The 25,610-nt window shown below is 44.5% G+C and overlaps 1 protein-coding gene across 1 annotated transcript in view; it reads right to left on the bottom strand.

Moving 5' to 3' along the window:
• Positions 1-767: 767 nt before the first annotated feature.
• LOC138266622 (histone deacetylase complex subunit SAP130-like) overlaps positions 768-25,610 on the bottom strand; it is a 741,943-nt gene continuing 717,100 nt past the window's right edge. Inside the window, exon 3 of the mRNA XM_069215447.1 lies at positions 768-1,707. Coding sequence (XP_069071548.1) covers positions 1,549-1,707 — 159 coding nt within the window. The 3' untranslated portion in view covers positions 768-1,548. The remainder of the gene's footprint in view (positions 1,708-25,610) is intronic.

Genomic DNA, 25,610 nt, shown 5'->3' with positions numbered 1-25,610 from the left:
CACTAGGGTGGCATAGAAGGTTGCACCATTCATCATAGTATCAACTTTCTTTTATGAGAATCTTTCTCTCTCTGCCAGTGCAAGCATTTTACAACCAGTAAAGGAAGAACGGGAAAGCACAATCACAGAGCTGTTGGCCAACGGGGACAAAAAGTGATCATTGAGGTCTGGTTTGCAAATGATACAGTTTGTATGAAGGCTATCCCGAATCCTATGAATGCTATTTAGATTTGTTTGATAGGAATGTATTAGATGGGAAATATCCGACAGATCTAGTATGACTTTGGTAGACACTTCTGTTTTCCCTTGTTAACGGCCATATTCCAGGCAACATCAATGATGACTGGCACCACCAAAGATTCACTGCCTGTTACAGTACTAGCTCTAAAGATGCCCTTGTTTGTTTCTAACTTTCCTGGAGTCCACTTCTACTGGCACTCTTGCCTGTTTCATCCAACCAAAATCCTGCATGATAAAATTGGACCCATGTTACAGTGTTGCAGTCATTCAAAGCACTTTCTCCATCCAATACAGAAGGGTTTGAAGAACACTCCTATAGCCTCATTCATCTGAATTTCGGTAACAGCAATATTCAGTCTCAGTATCATTGAACAAAGTGCTTAGACGCACCCTTTGAAGCTCTAATGCATCATATCAGAAAAGCAGGTAAGACAACCCACCTACACAACTTGCAACAAACTAGACGTTTTACATCTTTCATTTAACAATATGAAATAGCACAGAACTGTGATCCGTACAAAACACTCTTCTCGTGGAGATCTTTATTCATGGTTTCAAATGAGTGGCAGCAGTATGTGAGCTGGAAGAGCAATACACTGCAGGACAAAAAGCAAAACAAACAAAACAAAACATTAACACTACAGGAAATCACAGACAAAAGTGTATGGAGCTAAAAATACCTCATTAGAAATGGATATACGGTCTACACTGCAGCTCAGTCTGGGGCGAACTCCTAAGCATGTACAGCTTGGCAAATACATAAAACAATTGGTTTCAGTCCCGGGAACACAGAAACCATCTTAAGTGCCCTGTCACGAACAAAACACAGGAAGGGTTTTATGTGCCAAAGGAATACAGCAATTTCGAAGTACAGAGGTCGTCACAAAACCTGCTCCAGCAAGGTGCTTTCTTGTGGTATTCCATTACGGCAGCTGAAAAGTCCGCTGATTGAAACAATATATATATATCCTCGGACAGAACCATCAAAATCTGTCGAGGCAGGCCACCATGCAGTGTGTTCTTGCTCAAACGCTCTGAAGTAGTGATTCAGAAGCAAGCACACATTACAACTATGAAAGATGTTCAATAGAAAATCACATGCCATTCACGTATTTACTTTAAGCGCCTTCTGTTCCCATCGCAACCCGGATATTCTAATCTTTCTCCAACTTTTCCAGACATTGTTTCATTTAGATGATCTACTATAAAATAAACCTTCCATGTAAGTGGTTGATCTATATTCAATATTTTTGAGCAGGTCAAAGCAGGGCCTATCCTGTTTTGGTCACTCATGCCCTTTAGAAATGTTCATGCTCTCTCCTTGCGCTTTAGTTTGGACACCTTCTTGGAACTGCCGTTCTTGTTCAGAAGTTTCAGCACCCTCTCCTTATGGTCCAGAACTTTCAGCATGGAGTCACGGGCTTCACTGATCTGATCCTTCACAAGTTTACAACGCTGAATGTTACCCTGAGGAAAATAAAGCTTAAATGAAAAATATGTCCAGACTATGCAAATGCAGTGCTTTTCCCTCCAAATTTTTTGTTGAATCTGTTAATTGATTGTTTTAAGGTTTTAGCAAATTGCTCGATTAACAAAACAGTTACACAGTTGTTACATCTCTGCAGAAGCGAAGCTTGAGGGAATACAGCAAATTGTGTTCAAAAGTGAGAAGTGGTACCTAATGGAGATGGACATACATCGGTATGCAGGTGGTTACCAAATTGAGAACATAGTAGTGTACTGAGAAAGTCAACAACATATGTATTGTGAAATAGACAAACTATTCCAATTTTAAGTAAACAACAGCCGAAGAAACCCGGACCTGCCTGTCCTCCGCCACCCACAAACTCACAAAGACATGCATTGTAATTAGTCAGGAGAACACATGATTAAACAAGGCACAGCAACAGGGGAAGGCTCCGAGCCCCATTAGGCTAAATGGGTCCTCAGTCGTCTACTTGCAACCCCCCCTCCTCAAACAGGGGAATCGGTGGCTTGTTGTATGGCAGTCTGGAGACCTATTAGTATCATGTCCCAACGGGTTGCTATTGGATAGCTGCACAGCCTCAACACTGCCTGGGCCCACATGTTAAGGGATTTCCTCCAGACTGCAAGAGCTGGATGCTTGTGCAACTTCCATCTCTGGGTAATGAGACGTCTGGCTATCCATAATCCCAAGTCAAGAAAGTGGCCCTATATTTTTTATCCCTAAGGTAAAGGCCTAGGAGGCATGTTTCCCACATGTGCAGGTGGATAAGTGAAGCGTGACACCCTGCCAGTATCGATGGAGGGCAAAAAGGCCCACAGCATATGGAGTAAATCTGCATCGATCAAATAACATCGAGGGTACGCATTATCAGTGCGGAAGAAATAGTGGTTAATTTGGAAGGGGTAAGCTAGGCTGTTTGGATAATGTAAAATTGGGTGGTCTGAAACAAGCATTACAGAGAATTTGGACTGGGCTCTCCAAATAAGGCGGACCACTCTGTCTGTACAGGGGCGGGTCAGGTCCTCCCCCCAGTGACGGTGTAGGGATGTGAGTAGTAGTGCGGTATGGTTTTGCAGCGAGTCAGAGAACCAGTGCATCAAGTGCATGACCACATAAAGATACTGCATGATATGGTGTGTCTGGTGTTCTTGTGCCACGTCACCCCATTTGTTCCCCAGTGCCTTAATGAGGGAGTGGTATAAGAGGGAGTGGTATGAGGAAGTGACTTGTTGGGCAGACCCTCATCCTCCACCAGGGGCTCATATGAGAGGCGAGTTCCCCTAGGGTGTGAAGACCCACAATGTGCCAAGGGGCCAGCTCTGCCGATGAGGGGACCTTGTATTCCCCTGGGTGCACCAAGCAAGGCCATTGCTGAAGCATAGGGAGTTGACGATCTTGTGATGTAAAGACACCAATGAAAGGAGTGGTGCACCACTCTGGGGTCAGGTGCTGGTGCCCTGGAGCAAGGGTGGAACAAGTGAAAGGAACTGGCAAGGTTCCAGACAGGCACGTCGTGGCAGAATCAGCAAGTTGCAAGCATACCAGCCACTTAGCCACCCACTGGAGCTGAGATGCAAGGTAGTAATGCTTCAGGTTCAGCACTGCGAGACCACCCTGATCAGTGCCCCTCTTACCAGGAGTGGTTCCAAAAAATTCCCTCAATTATTTCTTGAAGGAATGAAAAGAGGTGCGTTGGGCAGTGCTTTTCCCTTCATGTCACAATAAGTTCAACCAGTTTGAACAGATTAACAGATCATCAGGGAGAGGTAAATGTCCTGACCAATACTGGCACCGTGGATGACTGGGGGATTAAGCTGAATGGGAGAATGGAGGGCATAGAGGAAATAGTACAGGTTTCCCATTATAGTGAGTTGACATGAACATTTTCTGCCCTCATTCTTTGACATTGATGGGAAGTTGCATATCAATGGGTATCCTCAGGACTCCTGAACAACAACAGTCTGTTTCATTAAGATGAGGAAGAACAGGTGCACAATGGATCTGTTCACACTATTGTTGGGGGGCATGCTTATTGAGTGCTATTTGATCGCTATCCACCTCACATGTCCATACCATAGGCTAAAGGATTAGACAGATTTAGAACACAGTGTGTAGGAGGCTGGCCTGGTTTGTAGTGGGCATCTAAGGTACCTACATTTTATACCAGGTCCAGTTATCCCTTATTAGTGAAATGTAGGAAGTGTCTAGCAGCTTAGGCTGTCTAGGGGTAGCTGTAGCAGAGCAGCCAAGGCTGAACTAGGAGACATGCAAAGCTTCTGCAATACCACTTTAGTTACACAGTACTTATACACAATAAAAGACAATACTCAGTGTTACCAAAAATAAAGGTACTTTATTTTGGTTACACAAGGCCAAACATATCTTAGAGGCAATACTCCTTCTGGAGGTATGTGTTATACACAATATATACACTAGTAACCAAAATCAGATAAGTAAACACTCATAGAATAGTGCAAACAGTAAAAATACAATAGATTGCAATTGGGCCTAGGGGCAACAAAAACCATATACTAAAATAGTGGAATGCGAATGTCGAATTCTCCCCTAGGCAAGTGTAGCGTGTAGAGGGGCACTGGGAGTGTAAGAAAACACCAAAGGTAAGTAAAGTACCCCACCCCAGAGCCCAGGAAAGCAGAAGTAAAGTACAGTAAGTTTCCTCAGGACACACTAAGGCATGATGAAGAATTATACAAGAATTATGCAAGACCCAAGAAAGACTGCAAGCAACCAACTGTGGATTCCTGGACCTAAACACCTGTGGAGAAAGGAGACCAAGTCCAGAAGTCGAAGAAGAGTCCAAGAAGAACAGGAGCCCCTGCCCACCTGGAAGAAGGTGCAAAAGTGAATTCTCCAGTTGGAAGAAAAGTACAGAAATGCACCAAAGAAGATAGCTGCGGGTTCCTGCTTGGTGCAAGAGATGTCCCACGTCGAGTTGTTGGATGCAGGCTGTTTGCATCGCTGGATTTCGCCAACACGCATTCGTTCACGCAATTATGCGGTTGGCGTCAAAGACGAGCTGCATGGACCAAGGAGGGACCTGGGGGTCTCAACTCGGACTGAGGAGACTGAGTGGGCTCTCAGCACTTCAAAGAGCCCTTAGAAGACCAGGCAGCACCCATGGGAGTCCCAGAATACAGGGAAAAGAAGTTGCAAAGTGCGGTCGTCGCAGCACTACACTGGAGGGTCCCACACCGCCGGAGAACAACTCAGAGAGCTGTGCATCAAAGGATGGAGTGCTGGGGACCTGGGCTACGTTGTGTAAGAAGAACTTTTGGAAGAAGTGCACAGAAGCCCAAGGAGCTGCAGAAGACGGGGTGCACATGGGTACTGTTGCTGCACGGGGAGGCAATTTCTTACCTCCACCAAATTTGGACAGCTGGACCTTTGGACAGTCTAGGTCACTTCGGTCCACCATCTGTGTTCCAGGGATCACGCTGGTTGACAGGAGAGGAGTCCCAGAGTACCGGTGGTCGTGGCAGAGGGGTGCCTGCTGAAGCAGGGAAGTGACTCTGTCACTCGACGGGAGATTCCTTAAATTCTTCTGGTGCAGGGTGAAGGCAGGCATTCCTCCGAGCGTGCACACCTTAGAAGCTGTTGCAATTGCTGGCTGGAGCTGAAGTTGATGGTCACAGGAGTCTTCCTGGATACTTTGTTGCAGTTACAGCGGTTCCTGGAGCAGTCTGTGGTTGACCTGACGGTCAGAAGCTAAAGCAGAGAATGCAGAGGAGTCCTGGAGGAATCTTGCAAACAATCTGAGGAAACACCCAGAGGAGAGACCCTAAATAGCCCTGAGAAGGGGACTGGCTACCTAACCAGGTATGCACCTATCAGGAGCGGTCTCTGACGTCACCTGCTGGTACTGGCCACTCAACGGTCTCCAGAGGGTCCCCACACCTTGGAATTCAAGATGGCTAATGCCAGGGACACTCTGGAGGAACTCTGGGCACTACCCCTGGGGTGGTGATGGACAGTTGAGTGGTCACTCCCCTTTCCTTTGCCCAGTTTTGGGCCAGAGCAGGGACTGGGGGTCCCTGAACCGGTCTAGACTGGATTATGTAAGGAGGGCACTGTTTGTGCCCTTCAAAGCATTTCCAGAGGCTCTGAGAGGATACCCCTCCCATGCCTGTAACACCTATTGCCAATGGGAGAGGGTGTAAGACCCCTCTCCTAAAAAAAATGCATGGTTCTGCCTTCCTGGGATTGGGCTGCTTAATCCCCAGAAGGGCAGAAACCCGTCTGTGAGGTGGCAGCAGCTGGGACTGCAGTAGAAACCTCAGAGAGCTGGCTTGGCAGTACTGGGGGTCCACTGTGTCATTCCGACTCAGTTCCTGCATCTCTGACATGTATTATTTTATTTTAGATAGCACATTTGTGTGGCAAATTATGTGGTAAAAAATCACCCTCCAACACAGTCAACCATACTGACAACACATAGAGGCCACAAAATATGAGCACTGGGGTACTGGCTAGCAGGATCTCGGTGAGACAGTAAAAACACACTGACATATAAGGTTTCAAACTATGAGCACTGGGGTCCTGGCTAACAGGATCCCAGTGAAACAGTAAAAACACACTGACACACACTGACAAATAGGCCAAAAATGAGGGTAACCATGCTAGAAAGAGGCTACTTTCTCACACAGTGGATATGTTGTATGAAGCCAAAAATCAAGAGCTACTAGCTTTGAAGTATTTAAAGAGTGAGGGATGATTACCAGTGCTTTCTCACTATGTAGGGGAGGCCTGGGAGAGGAGGAAAAGCGTAGGTGAAGATTCCTGACCAGTTCATCCACAGAACAGAGCCTTGCCTCATGGACTCTGGGTGTGGAAACCTGGAGAAGAGGTTTGGCATTTTGCACTGTCACAAGTGGGAAAGATGTCTATCTATGCAACCCCCCAAATCCGAAAGTACAAGAGTAGAACTTGCCAATGGAGTCCCCACTCATGGATCTGTTACTGCATCCTGGTGAGCAGATCTGCAAAGTTGGTGTCCACCCCTGGGAGATATGCCAAATTCACTCCACCAGTCTTGAAAAGCTGCATAGAATGTGTGCTGCCTCGTTGCAGAGGTACTACATGGAAGTCACGTCTGTTTAACTTGCACTGAACATCACGTAGCCATCCAGCTACAGAACTAACTGAATGGCTAAAAATTCCAGATGGTTGGTGCGGAGACCTCATTGATGAGGTGGCCAGAGCCTGGACTGACATGTCTAGGAGATGTGCCCTTTCCCAAGTTGGTCCATCACTGGAGAGAGAGAGCGAGATGGGTACTAGCCCTATCTACACTTGTTTCTCCCACGACACCTGCTTGTGACCACTATGCAAAGAGACACTCCTGTAGAGGATGCGTGCGAAGCCTGGCATGGAATAGATATGCAAGAGACTATTATCCTTAGGAGGATCATGACCATTCTGACTGTGACAGTAATGTGGCTGAAAAAGAGGTAGTAGCTGCTGAAAGGCCGGCAACCCTTCTGTCATTTGAGTACACCTTGGCAGTGACTGCATTCAACAACAACCCTAGAAAGGGTTGACCCTGAAGAAGATGGAAATAGCACTTTGTCACACTTACTATGAATCCCAAGCTGTGGAGCAGGGAAATAGCAGCCCGGAGTGGGTAAGGCACCCCCGCCTGCTCACACTCTTGATCAGACAATCATTTAGGTAGGGAAACAGATGACTGCGCCTCCTGCACCCACTTCGGTGGTGGGTTGCTACCACTGCTAGACACTTGTTGAAGATCCTTTAGACTGTGGTGACTCCAAAAGACAACACCTTGAATAGGTAGTGCTGGCCACTTAGCATGAAGCTGGGGTAGTGCCAGTGAACTGGGTGAAAGGGTATACCAAAGTAGGCATACTTAAGGTCTAAAACGGTAATGAAGCTGCAGTATGGGGAGAACAACCTGCAGGGTGGACACAAACATGTTCGGAGCGGATGCATCTGTTGAGGCCGCAGGTTGAGAACTGGGCCAAAGGAGACATCCTTTTTAGGAATGAGGAAGTAGAGGGAGTAGAAACCTCTGCCCTCGTGTTATGGGAGCAACAGCTCTTCTGAGGGTTGAGAATGTGTGTGTATGGTGGGACGTTAAGGGGGAGGGGGGTCATTTGGCAGGGTTAAAATGATTTCTAAGCAATAATGATGCTCGATTATTCACAGAAACCATAGGTCTGAAGTGATGGTCTCCCACAGAGGAAGGAAACCACAACAGTCTCCCTCTGAAAGTATTGTATAATTGGGGGAGTATTGTAGAATCAGGGGTTTGGGGTAAGCAAGTTTTTAGAGATAGAGGCTCCCTTACAGGGCATGCCTTTGTTGGAATTGTTCATCCAAAAAGTGCTACACATGTACCCTCTATCCCACTGCTGTTTGTAGGCTCGCTGCTACCTTTGGTATGATTGGGTACAGTTGAGGAAGGTAATACATTTTCTTTGTTTACAAGAAATATATGTCCAGAGTATGGGAGGTGCTTTTGCACATAATATTGTTCCATTTTGAGAGTAAATGTTTCAATTTGGTTTTGTTCCCAAGGTTTAACCCCATCACTGATGTAGAGATCATACTCTCAGTGTACTAAGAGTATTGAGCTATTTAGGTAAAATTGGAAACTGTGATACAAAAGTTACATCCTGCTCCATGCAGTATATTAATCCAAGTATATGGGTTGATGATTGCCACCTATGACCAAAAAATGTGGGTGCATTAACCCACTAAGCCTTCTCAATTGGATAGGTATACGCACAGACCTGTGCATACTTTTATGATTAAAACCTGTCACTTTATGCTAAACGTTCACCTCTGCAGTTATCAACCAACTGCATATTTAACCAGGGTTGGCATTCAGTGAACTGCAGATTACAGCTAGAAGTCCAGGCCCATTGCATTTGGCATCTCAATCACATTTTCACAAACATACAGATTAGCGTCTTTATTACTTTGAAATGCTCATTTTTTTTTTTTACAGCCCCTTGTCTCACTTTTTCATTGGCCTGTGGTTTATACTTTCCTATACTTGTGCTGATCTAGTTGTAGATTTATTTGCTTTTCCTCTAGCTTTAATGCAATTCCGGCTTTAACCTCTCTTCTGCTACCTTCCTATATTTTCTCGTTTCCTCTTTTACAGCTGTTTTCTCCCACATCCAGGGGAAGTGAAGAGCAAAGAGTAGTGTTGGAAGAACATCTGTTTTCGAGCTTCAGATTGTACAGGTCTTTATATAGAGTGCTGAGGCCAGGAAATACTCTAAAGAACCCCACAAAAATATTCCAATAAACAAACACACACACTGAAGAGACATGTTAAGATGCTCAATCTCTGCAGCAACACAGAGAGAAGCTATTGAAGACACACATATCCTTCAAAGTCAAACATCCCGACTATGGAATGAACACTCATACATCCTGCAAGACACACACAGTCCTGCAGAGATACACTTCAAAGACAACCTACTGAAATAACACAACCACCATGCAATCATTCCTACCGACCCTCCAAAATGCACCCTTCAAAAACACACACCCTAGGACCATATGTACATCCATCTGTGTGCATACTCAAATGCTGCTGTGAAACACATATACACACCCGTCCACACGCCAACGGTACACACATCAAGCTCGGGGGAGCACAATCTGCAAACACACACTGCAGACACGGCAGCAGACGTCACGCCTCAGCAGACCTACACCCATTTAAACTCAGCTGCCCTAATGATAGAGACTGCTATCTGAATCAGTGAATGAAAGACTGGGACAGAGAAACAGAAGAAGGGGATTAGGTGTTAAAAATCCCTACATAGTGGACATGATGAAGGCCTAAGATTGGGGTAGGTGGGCACAGGGCAAACAGCACTCCGCGTAGGTGAGGCAGTTCCACGTTAATGTTTAACCCCTTTGCTGCCAGGCCTTTTCCCTTCAGGTGCTGAGCCTTTTTCGGCTATATGGGGTACTTCGTGCTTAGGCCCTCATAACTTTTTGTCCACATATGCTACACACGCCAAATTTGCGTCCTTTTTTTCCCAACACCCTAGGAATTCTAGCGGTACCCAGAGTTTGTGGGTTCCCCTGGAGGAGACCAAAAAATTGGCCAAAATACAGCTAAAATATAGTTTTTTTTAAATAGGAAAAAGGGCTGCTGGCGAAAGCATGTGTTTTTTTTTTACCTGAAAATGGCATCAACAAAGGGTTTGCAGTGCTAAAATCACCATCTTCCCAGCTTTCAGGAACAGGCAGACTTGAATCAGAAAACCATACTTTTCAACGCAATTTTGGCATTTTATTGGCACATACTCCATTTTTACTATTTTTGGTGCTTTCAGCCTCATTCCAATTATTGACAGAAATGGGTGGGAAACCAATGCTGGATACCGGACAGCTAAACATTTCTGAAAAGTAGACACAATTCTCAATTCAGCAAGGGGTCATTTGTGTAGATCCTTCAAGGTTTTCCTACAGAAAGTAACAGCTAAAATTAAAACAAAATTGAAATTGAGGTGAAAAAGGATCCATTTCTGTCCATGTTTTCTTCGATAACTTTTTTTAGCTATGGCAGGTTCTTGAAAGCAATATACCGTTACATCTGCTGGACTCTTCTGGTTGCGGGGATTTATAGGGCTTGTAGGTTCATCAAGAACCTTAGTTACCCAGAGCTAATAAATGAGCTGCACCTTGCAATGGAGTTTCATTGTTTACTGGGTATACAGCAATTCATTTGGTGAAATATAAAGTGTGAAAAATAGATATCAAGGAAACCTTAAGATTTCCAAAATGGGCACAGGATAAAGTGTTGAAAAGCAGTGGTTATTTGCACATCTGTAAATTCTGGAGTCCCCATACTAACATATGAATTACATGGCATTTCTCAAATAGACTTCTTTTTTACACCTGGTCTTTCATTTGGAAGGAAAAAATGTATAGAAAGGCAAGGGGCAGTAACACTCGTGCTTCTAGTCTGTGCTCTCCCAAGTTTCCCGATAAAAATGGTACCTCATTGTGTGGGTAGGCCAAGTGCCCACGACAGGAAAGGCAACATGGACACATTACATTTTTACATTGAAATCTGATGTGTTTTTTTAAAAGTGCCTAGCTGTGGATTGTAGCTTCTAGCTGAGCCGGCACCTAGGGAAACCTACCAATCCAGTGTATTTTTGAAAACTAGACACCTTGGGGAATCCTGGATTTGGTGACTTGCGGGGCTCTTACCAGGTTCTGTTACCCAGAATATTTTGCAAACCCCAAAATTTGGCAACAAAACACTTTTGCCTCACATTTCGGTGCTGCAAAGTTCTGGAATCTGAGAGGAGCCACAAACTTCCTTCCACCCAGCATTCCCCCAGGTCACCCGATAAAAATGGTACCTCACTTGTGTGGATAGACCTAGTGCCTGGGACAGAAAATGCGCCAAAACACAACGTACACACATCACATTCTCCCAAAGAAAAATGACATGTTTTTTTAACAAAGTGCCTAGCTGTGGATTTTGGCCTCTAGCTCAGCCGGTACCTATATATGTTTGAAAATTAGACACCTAGGGGATTCAGAATGGGGTGACTTGTGGGGTCTCACTGAGTTCTGTTACCAAAATCATTTGCAAACCTCAAAATTTGGCAAAAAAACACTTTTTCCTCACATTTCGGCGATGGAAAGTTCTGGAATCTGAGAGGGGCCACAAACTTCCTTCCACCCAGCATTCCCCCAAGTCTCCCGATAAAAATGGTACCTCACTTGTGTGGGTAGGCCTAGTGCCCGCAACAGGAAATGCCCCAAAACACAACATGGACACATCAAATTTTTCTTATGAAAACTGACCTGTTTTTTGCAAAGTGCCTAGCTGTGGATTTTGGCCTCATCAGGCACCTAGCATACCTGGACATTTCTGAACACTAGGCACCTAGGAGAACCCAGGATGGGGTAACTTGTGGTGCTCTCACCAGGTTCTGTTACCCAGAATCCTTTGCAAATCTAAAAATTTGGCCAAAAAAAACATAACACTTTTTCCTCACATTTCGGTGATAGAAAGTTCTGGAATCTGAAAGAAGCCACAAAGTTCCTTCTACCCAGCATTTCCCTAAGTCTCCCAATAAAAATGGTACCTCATTTGTGTGGGTAGGCCTGGTGCCCACAACAGGAAATGCCCCAAAAGGCAGTATGGACACATCAAATTTTTCTTATGGAAACTGACCTGTTTTTTGCACTGTGGATTTTGTGAGAAATATGGCAGGGTGTTGGACAGCGGAGAAAAAGGGTCCTCAGAGACCAAATCAGCAAACAGTACAGTGCATATTTATCATTACAACAGTGCTCTCATAAGGGGAACACCCATACCTCCTCCTCTGAAGAAACCAAGTTAATCAGACAAAACTGCATAATTAGAGGCGCACGCTATAGTAAGTTAGTGCATGTCTTCAATTAATAGTATGATAGTTTGTATAAAATATGTTGATCAATAATGATGATAAGTTCAAGTCCAAGGCACAAGAACATAAACAGTCTTTATCTTGTAGAAAGATGAAATCAAGCGTTGCAGTTCTTCTGTGTAGTTCAACCAGTTGGGAATTTATTGGTTACAAACAAATAACACATGTTTCGTCTAGGGGAGTGACCCCATGACATACTTGAGGTGAGTGGTGTATTTTATTTAATAACTTTTTTTTTTACACTGAATTACGGATAAGGGTAGTGTGTATATTATTGAATTTGTAAAGCTAAGAACTTCCCGAACATGCAAGCCATGGCGCCACGAGCGTCCGAATTTTTGTTTAAAATGTTGGAGAATCTCGGGTTGCTTTGAGGGGTGATGTACCCGCTATACAGTGATTTAGATGATTTCTTTATAATCCTAGTTTTTGTTAAATCGCGCTCAGCTCATCTATGAAATATTAGCCACATTGAGACGTAGCGGTACAACATTACTGGTCCCGTGATGAATTAGGATTACTCTCAGATATTTTAGGTTTTAATATACTTGTAAGGTACGTGGGACTAACTCGATACCCTATACTTGAATCTTTTTTCAGCGAATGCGATGTGGGGCATTTATTGGAACTTGCCTGTTAGAATCAGTGAACCTTACAGTTGACTAGATAACAGACTAGTATATCAGGTAGGATTTTGTGATTAAGTAGCACGTGTGTGCATGGTTCATTACACTCTTGTCTTTATTTTTATTTGTATTTATTTTTATTATTATTTTCTCATTTATCTTTATTTTTTATGTTTATTATTTTTATTATACACATAAGCTTTATTCGGCCAACAGACCATCAAAGCAATACAATACAATACAATATAATAAACATCATAATATCATAACAAAATTTAAAAGGGAATAAAATCCATGTTTGCCCAACAATTTCAGATCATTGTAAATAAAAGACACGTATGCGCCATGCCGTTACTAAAAACTTGCTTACTGCATAAATTATCACATTTAAATTATGGCTTTTTAAAATCCTCAAAGCTAAAACATATTTCCTTAACTTCAATTTCCGACAGATTTGGCGAATCCATTTAAACCTTGGGGTTGAGTAAGCGGGACAAAAAAACATAAAATGTTCTACTGTTTCGGAGGAAGTGCTGCATGCAGGACAAATATCAGAGCTTAGCTTAGGTCCCCATCTGCTCGTCAAGGCCTTCAAAGGTAATGTTCCGAATCGAAATCTGGCCTACAAACTTTTGCCTAGTAAATCAGGTATTATATCTAGATATAGTTCGAACTCTGGGTACCATTTGAAATCAATAAACAAATTAGTTAAATGACCATTCGATTTTTGGGAAATGTAATTATTACGTATGTGGGACCAGCAAGCTCCCTTCAGTGCTTTTACATGGGACTTCACAAGTTGCTGGGGATTCTCCCAAAAGTTCCTCAATCCCAGCGTACAAAACCAACTGGATACGTGTTTGATCCATGGGATGGACATAGAGTTAGGGCTTTTTAACAATTCTAATAAAGAAGACTTATATACGGCCAGTTCGGGGACTATCCATAGCCTCACCCAATATAATAGAGGCCGTAAGATAATTAGGTCAGCCATTCGTTTAAACCCTAGGTCTAGAAATAGGGGGGTTAATGGGGTGCTAGTAGGGCAAGCACATAAAGCCCGTGCAAAGCTATTCTCAATTTTGGTTATCCTGCTGCTATCTGACATGCCCCAAATCTCTGCGCCGTAAACAGCAGCACCCTGTGCCTTAGCCACGTAAATCTTTACTGCTGGAGACACAACTTTAGCGATCGTATTCCTATAAAGGCGCAATATGGATGCTGCCCGATGTTGCAAAAGCCCAGCACTCTTGCCAACTTGTTCCTCCCAAAGGAGTGAATCTGTAAGTCTCACACCCAAGTAATCAATGGAGCTAACCTGGTCCAAAATAGCTCCATCTAACCTAAAAGTACATTTCTTACGAGGGCCAGAGCGAAGCACCATCAATTTCGTTTTCTTCGAGTTCAGCTCTAGACCAAAATTCCAGCAGAATGATTTAAATCTGTCCACGAGAATTTGCAAACCCATAGTTTTTTTTTTAAATCAATAGAGAGTCATCCGCAAAAAGGAGAATAGGGATTTTCTGATTGACTAGGGTGGGAGAATCATTGTGGCATGTCATTAGTTCTTGGACCACCTCGTTGATGAATAGAGAAAACAGAAGTGGTGCAAGCACACATCCCTGACGGACACCTCTTTTAATGGGGAATTTGTTAGTCAATTCACCTTGATTGCCCAATCTTAGTTGCGCGTATGTGCCTTCATGCATGCGTATCAATAGATGGATAATATCGGGTGGTGTCCCTATTTTGTATAACACTCCCCAAAGCTTATCTCTTGGGACCAAATCAAAAGCAGAGCGCAGATCAACAAAAGCGACATATAAAGTTTGCTTTGCCAAGACTACGTATTTCCAGTGTAGCATGGTCAACCTAAAGGCCTGGTCAACCGTACTGACTCTAGAGCGGAACCCTGCCTGAAGCGGTGAAAGGATCTGCTGCTCCGTCACCCAGCTTGATAATCTAACTAGCAGCTGTTTGGCAAAGATTTTTTGTAAGTTGTCGATTAAACTGACCGGTCTGTAATTGATTGGAAGATTTACATTACCCTTTTTATAGATTGGGATAATTTCTGCACCCTTCCATGTCTCAGGGATCTGTCCTCCTTTTGTGATTTTATTTGACAGTAGGTTAATATGCCAGGTCCATATAGATAACTCTGATTTATAAAGGTCGCCTGGAATTTTATCGGGACCTGGGGCTTTACCTGACTTCAAAGAGTTGATAGCATCTGCAGTTTCTTCTAAGGAGAAACAAATATAACTCTCAGAGTTATATAGAATCCCATCAGGTGGAGAAATGGCAAGGTTAGCATTTGATAAAATAAGGGGGCCTAATCCCACTTTATCACAATCAACAACCCCAGTGGAGATAGTTCCTTCATAAAGGAGAGTAAAGTGCTCCACCCAGCTTCCGGGTTGGATATGGTTCCTTAGATTAGACCTACCCCCTCTCTCGTGCTTAGTCAACAGTTCCCAGAAAAGTGTATTGTTGTTTGCTTTTGTAGCATCTAACAAATCCTGCCAAATAGAATCTTCCCAAGTTTTCTTTGATTGTAAAATTGTCTTTTTATACATACATCTTGCTTGTTTAATCACCCCGGGGTCCCGGCCTTCATAGCCTTTTTTAGCTCGGTCTTAGCCCTCATACATGCATCATTAAACCATCGACTGTTAGACGAAACCCCGCGTTGTCGGCTTACCATGGCTGCCTTTTTATAAAAAAACACTTTGAAATTTGACCATCATATCTTCGTGAATATCAAGAAGTGGGATGGCTTCAGGCTCAAGGTCTTCGTAAGCTGACAAATTATCTAAAAACACTTGGTAAATCTCACGTAGCAAATAGGGGTTTGACATAACTTTGGGCCACCTCATCTTTGTATAAGCATTGTTTAAAATAGGGGGAGGGACCATTGATGGTTGCGTATTCGAGGTTCTACCAAAGATGTTCCCAGAAAGGGTAAGCAGCAGTGGGAAGTGATCACTCTCACACCTTGAATCTACCCTCATGTCTAGCAGCAACGGCCAAAGACGCACATCCACCAAAAAATAATCAATTACACTGGCCACAGAACCTCGTAGGAATGTCGGTGCAAGGTTTAAATCAGAAGGAGTTCGATCATTGCAAGCCCTTAGGCCAAACTTTAAGCATAATGTAGCAAGCTATTTTTATTCTAGCACAATTCTTATTTTGGAGCTTTTGGGATTTGCATGATTCGAGCACATTAAATTCTTCTGGCTTATCATTTGATAGATTAATTGCGGTATAATATCTCACTTCGAATGTCACGAATCACATGGATTGATATGGAATTCGTATATTCTAATGATACATGGAAGGAGGTGAATTCTTTACAATTGGTTTCCATCCCTATGACACTAAGTTGAAGGTTATACTATACTGACCAAATATATACTTACGTTCAGTTTGTTCTTTTTTTATGATTTTAGCCCTGAGGAAGTCATGGGGTCACTCCCTTAGACGAAACACGTGTTATTTGTTTGTAACCAATAAATTCCTAACTGGTTGAACTACAAAGAAGCACTGCAACGCTTGATTTCATCTTTCTACAAGATAAAGACTTTGTTTATGTACTTGTGCCTTGGAATTATCATTGTTATAGATCAACATATTTCATACGAACTATTGTACTATTAATTGAAGACAAGCTCTAACTTACTATAGCGTGTGCCTCTAATTATGTGGTAGCTGTGGATTTAGGCCTCTAGCTCATCTGGCACCTAGGAAAACCTAGCAAACCTGGACAGTTCTGAAAACCTGACACCTAGGGGAACCATGGATGGGGTAACTTGCGGCACTCACACCAGGTTCTGTTACCCAGCATCCTTTGCAAACCTCAAAATCTGGCCAAAAAAACACTTTTTCCTCACATTTCAGTGCTGCAAAGTTCTAGAGTCTGATGGGAACCACAAACTTCCTTCTACCCAGCATTCACCCATGTCACCTGATAAAAATGATACCTCATTTGTGTGGGTAGGACTAGTGCCCGCAGGAGGAAATGCTCCAAAACACTACACGGATGCATCAAAATTATCAATTACAAAACTACCTGTTTTTGCGGGGGTGGGAGGGGGCACCTGCGCTTTTGGTCCTGGGCTCAGCAGCCATCAAGGGAAACCTACCAAACCCAGACAATTCTGAAAACTAGACACCAGAAGAAGTCCAGGGAGGTGTGACTTGCAGGGATCCCCCAGTGTTTTCTCACACAGACTTCTCAGCAAACCTCACATTTAGCTAAAAAGAAAACAACACATTTTCCCACATTTCTGTGTGGGATCCCAGCACTGCCACAAAATTTCCTACCACTCAACGCTTCCCTCAGTCTACCGATAGAAATGATACCTCACTTGTGTAGGTGGGTCAAGTGCCTGTGACAAGGAAGAGCCAAAAACATGTTGAAACTGAGGGGGAACCAAAGTGGGTCCAAAAGGGCAGTTTGAAAAAAAAACGTTTTTAGGCTGACAAGTGGGGCAGAATTTATCTGTATAGATGCAACAATGCTGGGTGGTACGAATTTTGTGGATTCCTGCAGATTCCGGAAGGTTCCATCACAAAAATGTGGGGAAAATGTGTGATTTCAAGCAAAGTTGAAGGTCTGCAGGGCATTGTGGCTAAGAAAATGGTGTGGGGTGCATGTGAAGCACACCACCCTGGACTCACCCAGATGTTTAGTTTTCAGATGTGTCTATGTCTCGAAGATTTTTCTACATGGCAGCGTCCCAAAGTCCAAAAAGTGCAGGCCTCACCATTCCAAGTGGGACAATTTGGAGAGTTAGACAGGCTCTCATGGCCCAAATGTAAAATCAAAACCCCAAATAATCAAATGTCTTCTTGCTTGCTGATGGAATAAGATCTTTTAGTGTGCGGTGAAGAGCTGAAAGACCGTTACCCACTTCAGTTGGGGTGGTGCATAACCATGCCCATACTGGTTGGTAGCCACCACCCAACTAAATTCCCTTGCATCTAGTAGGTTTTCTGCACCCCCCCCCCACCCCCCCAGGGAGTGGATTAGGGGTAATTGCACCATCTGCCCACCCTCTTTTTTTTTTAAATAGATCTTCCCTGGTGTCTAGTGGGCTTTCTGCCCCCTTGGGCAAAATAGGCCAATCTGCCCCCAAGAGGGGCAGAAATGGCCAACAGTAATGTGCTCCCATGGGGAACGACCCTTGCCCAAGGGGCTGCCCCCGCCAAACAAAACCCACAGACACACACACACCAATCCCTGGTGCTTAACTGGTTTCTCCCCCCACCCCCCCTTGGGGGCAGATGGGCCTAATAGAAATAGCCTAAAATAAATTTTCCCCTCCAGGGGAGCGACCCTTGGCTAAGGGGTCGCTCCCCAGCTGTAAAAAAAAAAATAATAATAATAAAAAGAAATCTCTGGTGCCTAGTGGTTTCTGTCCCCCCTTGGGGGCAGATGGGCCTAATTAAAATAGGCTGCTGGGGGCAGAAATGACCTAAAATAAATTGCCCCCGAGGTGAGCGACCCTTGCCTAAGAAGCCGCTCCCCTCGCCCCTATAGAAAACAAAAAAATATATATCCCAGGTGTCTAGTGTTTTCTGACCCCCCCGGGGGAAGATCGGCCTAATTAAAATGGGCTGATTTGCCATCAAGGGGGGCAGAAATGACATAAAACATAACTGCCCCCTGGGGAGCAACCCTTGCCCAAGGGGTTGCACCCCTTATTGATAAAATAACAAATAAAAACTCCTTGGTGTCTAGTGGGCTTTTCTGAAGCATGCCCTCCATGCGATCATGCTGCAGAAATGCTCAGAGACATGAAAGGAAAAGCCTTTCCTTTCATGCCTCTCCGATCTCCCCCACCTCACAATCGGAAGAGAATGGGATGGGTCAGGGGAAGCAATTCCCCTTCCATCCCTGTCCAGGTGAGGGGGTGGGAGGCTCACGGGGGTGCTAGCGCTCCCCCTCTTGGGCTGGGTGCATGACGAGCTGGTTACGTCCTCGGCACACGAGCGCCGTGGCCGATGACATAACCAGCTTGTCCACGGCACCCAAGGGGTTAAATGAAATCCAAAATGGGATTATTATGGACAGACACCCAACAAAGCAAGAACAGGTCTAATTTCAGCTTTGCACACTAAGCAGTTGCAGCCTGGTTGAAGAAATAGGGCTTCCAAGGCCCTGGTTGCTAGACCTGCAGTCTAATGTTTGAATTATCTCCTTGTGGTAATAATTCACTGGACCTCTATGAAGAGGACATGTTTTTTTTTTTAATTCTTGCAACCCACCTATCCCAATTATATTGTCCCCTAAACTGTAGTGAATACTAAACTAAACAGTATTTTTTTGTTCTGGTTTTGCAATGGAAGTGACATCTGTGCCTGTAAGAGTAACAATGAGTTTGTGGAGTAAATCTCCGGTCCATCGTTGGAGCTGTTGCCAGCATCATTCATAACAAAAGCTGCCTATACTTCAGGGTTATTCAACCTGCAAATCTCACCCTGAAAATATTTGTTGCTCTCCAAAACCGACCCAGAGATTCTCCATACTCCTCGAGTCTCACGGGTTGTGAGGTATTTTATAACCAATCTTTAATGTTAGTAGGTGCTTTTTTTTTTTAACTTAATTTGGTCTTGTGTATCTAAACCTGCAGCATCTTCCAAGCCTATACTTGTTTCAGAAAAGAAGGTCATTGTTTGTGTTCTGCTCTGTTGCGGTCTACTTTGCAGTTCATAAGCTTGAAATGTGTGTTGTCACGTTCAACTACCAGGGTTGTACAAAGGTGAAATAAAATGCTAACCTATAATTTAAGTCAAAAGCATCCACTCACTCTGAAGATAGAATTTATTAAAGTGATTAACAACTATTACCAGACTACTTACTGGTAGTCATCAAGGGTCTCTACTTGGAAAGACTTCCTGCAGCTTCTCCAAGGCATTAGGATGCTCACAGAAATCAAGTAAGGAATTTTACATGAGATTTTATAATTTGGATGCACGGAGGTATGCAGCTGACAGAAAACTGACACAAAGCTGAGCAAGCACAAAATAAGAAAATAAAAAAGTAAAAATTCGGGGCTTCACTTTTCAGAGTCTTTTCTACACTGATCCCTGCTAGTCTCTGACATTCATTTATTAACGCTGCCATTATGAGTGTTATGAGTGTGACGAAAATGATTCCTACATCACCTTCAGCGGTTCCGTACGATGATGAGGGTGAAATCTTGAAGTCCTTTTTACAATGAACATATTTCACTGCATACTGAACAGGAGCATTGCCAGTGTTTCATGGACCGTAGTGCAAGGCAGAAAATGGGCCACTGACATTGTCAGAACTGTGAAATACAGCAATAAGTAGGGTTCAGTGGGCCATTCAGGCCTCTGGGCCCCTTTGCCACTGCACCTATGGAAGTTACGCATTTACGCCCCGGCTACTGAATAAAAATAGTTTTTTTGTTTCTCTCCCCCCCCCAAATAAAATTGCTGCTGGTCTTGCAGTTCTACTTGCTGTACAAGCAGATGAAGCCAGCTGAGGTGGGGATGCTGGGCACACTAAGGATTCTCTCATGTTTATTTTTTTGGCCGTGCATGTTCACTGAAAGACGTGGGGTCTGTAAAAGGCTTCAGTCGAATGCAGAGTTACAACAACAACAAAAAAAATCACTGAGATTCTTCGGAATTCCGCAACAGGTGGACATAAGCACGTTGCGCTGCTGTGTTGTGATTTAGCACCGGGAGCTTGTTCCATACTGAAAAATCAGCACTAACAGCCCCACGTGGCGCGCCACAAGGAGCAGCTTCTCGAGTTGATTTTTCTGCTGCTGAAGTAGATTTTCTACCCGAGAACAGCCTCGGCCTCTCATGACTGACTGCGTTGGATAAATTCTCCTAGCGACCGCAAACCGCGCTAGCAGATGCCAAATCTCACTCCAACCTACGATGAGTGTGCTGCATGCAAGAAAAAAACTGCCATGCAGCGGTTGGTGGAATTTGTTTAAGGGGGGGGAGGGGGGGGAGGAGGGGGGGAGTCTGTGTTACAAGCATAACGCAGGATGGCCAAAACTCAGCCAAAGCCACAGGCAGAGTGGAATATATTGCCCACCCCAGGTCTTTACACACTGATTTCTCTACAATGCTCTACTTCTCAGGGCCACAGCTAATGTAGGTAAAGAATGCTGGTGACATAAAACAGACAGCTGCATGATTCAGGTCCCCTGTGTGCAGACACAGGCTGACACAATCTCAATGTGCATCTAACTCAGCCACTGAGTAATGGAATAGTGCATGCAAGCATACAGCCCTGAATTGGTATATGCATACCCAGAGTGTATTTGACATTCATTCTGAATAAAGCAGGCCAAGCCCCATCAGTTTTTTTTCAGCAAAGGGGCCACTGTCTGTGACCTATACGGAGGCAAAGTTGCACTTGGGGAGCACTCTGAGGCCTGTGTTCCTATCTAGACATCTGGTGTTCTAACACATAATGAGAAGACCCCAAAAAAGTCAGGGCAGAAGGCACTGGTTGATTAGAAGCAAAGTTTGAGGACAAGGGATCAAACAGACACCAAACACACGGTACAGATAAAAAAAAGCTTAAAGTAAGTATCTGAGAGCGGGGACGAGCCTCCCTTAGTGCCACTCACTCCTACCTTTTGCCACAAACTTTAGAGAGCAGAGTTTTTACTCTACCCTTGCAGCAACTCCGTGACTCTCACAGATCAGTATACATATTATGCGGTAAAGCAGGCACACGCTTTTTTTCACCAATGAAAACTAAAATACTTATCCTGTGGGTGGGCTTAGGTTTCACCCCAGCCAACCCGGGCCTAGGGTTCAGTCTCCTAATCACAGGATGTTACAGATGTCCCATGGTTATAAGAGTTGTTAAAAGTACAGTGATTGGCTGCGAGCACCGAAGTGCCTCCGCTCGATCCACTCTGAGCCTGATTTAGGGCCATATTTATACTCCGTTTGCGCCGAAATTGCGTCGTTTTTTTTGACGCAATTTCGACGCAAAACTAACGCCAACTAACGCCATATTTATACTATGGCGTTAGAGGCGAATAGCGCCAAAGTTCCCGGAATGTGCGTCATTTTTTAGCGTGAACCCCTTCCTTGCGTTAATGATATGCAAGGGAGGCGTTCCCGTCTAAAAAATGACTCCCAGGCCTTTACGTGGTATTTATACTCCCGGGCAAAAGAGACGCCCGGGAGTTGGCGTGGCAAAAAACGGCGCATTTGCGCCACTTTTTAACGCCTGCTCAGGGCAGGCGTTAAGGGGCCTGTGGGCTCAAAATGAGCCCACAGGTGCCCTCCCATGCCCCCAGGGACCCCCCCTGCCACCCTTGCCCACCCCAGGAGGACCCCCAAGGATGGAGGGACCCACCCCAGGGACATTCAGGTAAGTTCAGGTAAGTTTTATTTTTTATTTTTTATATTTTATTTTGGTGGCATAGGGGGGCCTTATTTGTGCCCCCCTACATGCCACTATGCCCAATGACCATGCCCAGGGGACAGAAGTCCCCTGGGCATGGCCATTGGGCAAGGGGGCATGACTCCTATCTTTACAATGATAGGAGTCATGTTGATGGGGGATGGGCGTCGTTAAAAAATGGCGCAAGTCGGGTTAAGACGATTTTTTCGACGTAACCTGACTTGCCCCATTTTAAGACACCCATGCGCCATTTTCCCCCTACGCCGGCGCTGTCTGGTCTACGTGGTTTCTTCCCACGCAAACCAGGCAGCGCCGGTCTGATTGCGCCGTCTAACGCCATTCCATAAATACGGCGCCCGCATGGCGCTTCAGAATGGCGTTAGACGGCGCAAAACTTTTTGACGCTAAACTGCGTTAGCGCAGTTTAGCGTCAAAAAGTATAAATATGGGCCTTAATGTCTAATTGTCATTCGGACGCCCAAGCCGTTAAAATAACTTGTCCCCCAGGGAAATCTATTTGATCCGGGAGCTGGGCGATATAAATCCCTAACCCATGTATGGAGCCAGGCGTGCTAAAGTATGATGAAGGTATTTACCTCTCTGGCTACGATATTAGCTGCTTCAAGAGCAAAACATATGGTGGAATTAGAGATGTTTTTTTCCTCTCAATCTCCTCCACCGTTTTCTGAACTAGTCAGAGAGGTGCTGCAGTAGATCCTCCATTTCCTGCTGCAGAGTCCTGTCTTAGCATGACATGAGGCAAACTGAATTGGTGATGAGCCAGTAGGTAGTGGTCCCAATTGCAACGCTCTGTCCTGCTGCATCTATGTAGTCGCTCACCTTGTCAGGCGGGGAGCGTAACCTATCACTTAAGCATCACCGCATTTGGAGACAATATGCACCACTAAGGAGTCTGCGGGCACATGAACCTTGAAGTTTGTGGGGTCAGAGGAAAGAGGTTTAAACTTCTTCACTTGGGGTGTAGCCTCCCAGGCCTTTACCAGGTCTATAAGGGGTGTCAGGAGTAGTCTTCAGCATCCCCATCAACATCGGGAAACAGCGTTCTGGTCGAAGAAGCGTCTTCACCAGGAAGTCTACATGCTCTGCTGTAGAGAGCATGACTAGCTTATGCCATGCTGCTGCCCTTTGTATAACCCTGTTGTATGCTGCAGTGTCAGAGAGTAGAACGTGATGGGTTCAACGCCCTCACTGAGACATGCTGCAAGTTTGGATCTCTAAGGGCTTTATGTCAGCCTTCTCATGGGCCGTCTGTGGGCTCTGGGTAAAGGGAGTGTCATGGTCTTCTACTGGAGAGTAGGGGCTAGGACTGCCAACATCGCTGTATGACTGGCCACTTCTGTGGGAAATTTGGAGGAGGTGGTGATATTGGGAGAGGAGGCAGGGGAGGGGAGGTGAGCGGTGGGGGACTGGCAGCTTTGCCTCTGGGCCTCCTGGTTGGTGCAGGCATGTCCTTGAAGGCCAACCTTCTTTTCTTGGGCTAAGTCTCTGCGCCGCCCAAAGAGGTCTTCCTTGTATGGGGAACAGATAAAAATACACCTCTGCCTCTTGTCAATCTCTGACTGAAGCTTCTAAAGGATAGGCCTGCTAAGTCCTTGCAGCCAGTCACGGAAAGAGGTATGGGCATTGAATAAGCTAAATGTGCCAACTGGGTTTTCGGCTTCAAAGGATATTTGAGTCTCAGTACCGACAAGTTTCTTCTCACTCGAAGGCTGACGGGGTCAGAGCTCTTGGTCGGATCCCATCTCAGCTCTGAAGCCTTGCCTCAGTGCTAAATGGGTCCCAAAGATGGCAGAGGACCTACAGTCGGTAGTGGCTTATCGGTGGATTTGATGCCCTTTGGGACAGTGCGCTGCCTCAACGTGCGGCTTGATGTGAGGTTTGGTGTAAGGTTTGTGTGCTTCATTCATTCATTCATTCATTAGCTTTATTTCGGTAAATATAAATACCATAAAAGCACATCACACAAAAAAGGAACGGCAAGCTACATGATAAACAATTTAAGTCATAAAAGATTAAAAAGGAGAGAAAAAAGAAGAGAAATATTTACACATAAGCAGTTCCCTACTGGAAAATCGCACCTTATAGTTATGTAAAAACACATTATGGGTAAAGGAATAAAATACAAGCCTGGCAAACCATATCAGATAAAAAGGACGTTTCTATTTAAAAGATATCTAAGAACAAAACAAAATAAAAACAACAGGTAGGGAATGCGTCTGAACCAATAAAAGTGATATGTGCATACAATGATAAATCCATCAATTGTTGTTTACCACATTCATTGTTAAATTTCCCTCTGCTTTTTTAAGCGTGTTCAGTCTGATACGCCAGATTGAATCTAAATATTTTGACAAACAACAAACCACTAAAACCGATGAATCAGATTTAAAAATTCTCAAAGCTAGCAAGCAGTTTTTAAAACCCTTACTTCTGCACAGAGGAATAATCCAACGGGCTCTTTGTTTGGAGTATGCGGGGCATTGAAAGAGAATATGAGTTACTGATTCTTCTCTGGCACAGCCCATCGGACACATCTTAGAAGAACAACTAAAAGTAGACCATTTATAAGTGAGGGAACGCAAAGGAAGAGAGCCCACCCTGAATCTGATGTATAATGAACGAGCAAACGGAGAAGATACTATATCCATATATTGTGCAAATTCATAATGGCATTTAAAATATAGAAAGTTTCCCGTCATGGATGATGACGAGACAGCAGACAATTGGGAAAGTTGAACGTGGAGCCAGAAAGCATCCTTTAGTGTCTGGGTTGCGTTCTTAGGGATAGATAATGGTTCCTTCCAATAGGACCCCAGACCAAGAAGCGAGAGGGTCCTTTCTACATATGCACACCACTTGATTTTGGAGCTAGTGTTGTTGGCCATCAAGTTAGCTAGCGCACATCTATAATGGACAAGAGAATCTGATGACCATAAGCGAATCCAGTATAACAGGGGCTTGAGTGCAACAATCTGGCTGATAGAAGGGAGATTTAGGTCCATGCGTATTGGGAGCAGTGGGGTACTGGAAGGAACTCTTAGCAGTGACCTTAAAAAAGAGTTCTCCACTTTTATCAAATCATCTAGGCAACAGTGGCCCCACAGTTCAGCTCCATAGATTGCTCCCCCTCTTGCTTGTAGTTTATAAATTTCTACTGCGGGCGTCATGGCAAAGCTAGGAGATCTAGCTGCAAATCTTGCAATGCCACTCGCTCGCTGTTGCAATCGTAAAGTTGCCTTCTGGATGTGGCGCTGCCACTTGTGCGAGTCTTCTAGTTTCAGGCCTAAATAGTCAAAGTCGCTGACTCTTTCCAGCGCGGCACCCTCTAAATAAATAGGTCGTCTCATTCTGCCTTTCCTATCGCCAAACACCATGCACTT

The sequence above is a fragment of the Pleurodeles waltl genome, chromosome 11, assembly GCF_031143425.1.
Source record: "Pleurodeles waltl isolate 20211129_DDA chromosome 11, aPleWal1.hap1.20221129, whole genome shotgun sequence".
NCBI classification, from domain to species: Eukaryota; Metazoa; Chordata; class Amphibia; order Caudata; family Salamandridae; genus Pleurodeles; species Pleurodeles waltl.
Note: the sequence above shows the minus strand (reverse complement) of the source record. Positions and strands in the feature narration are given on the sequence as shown.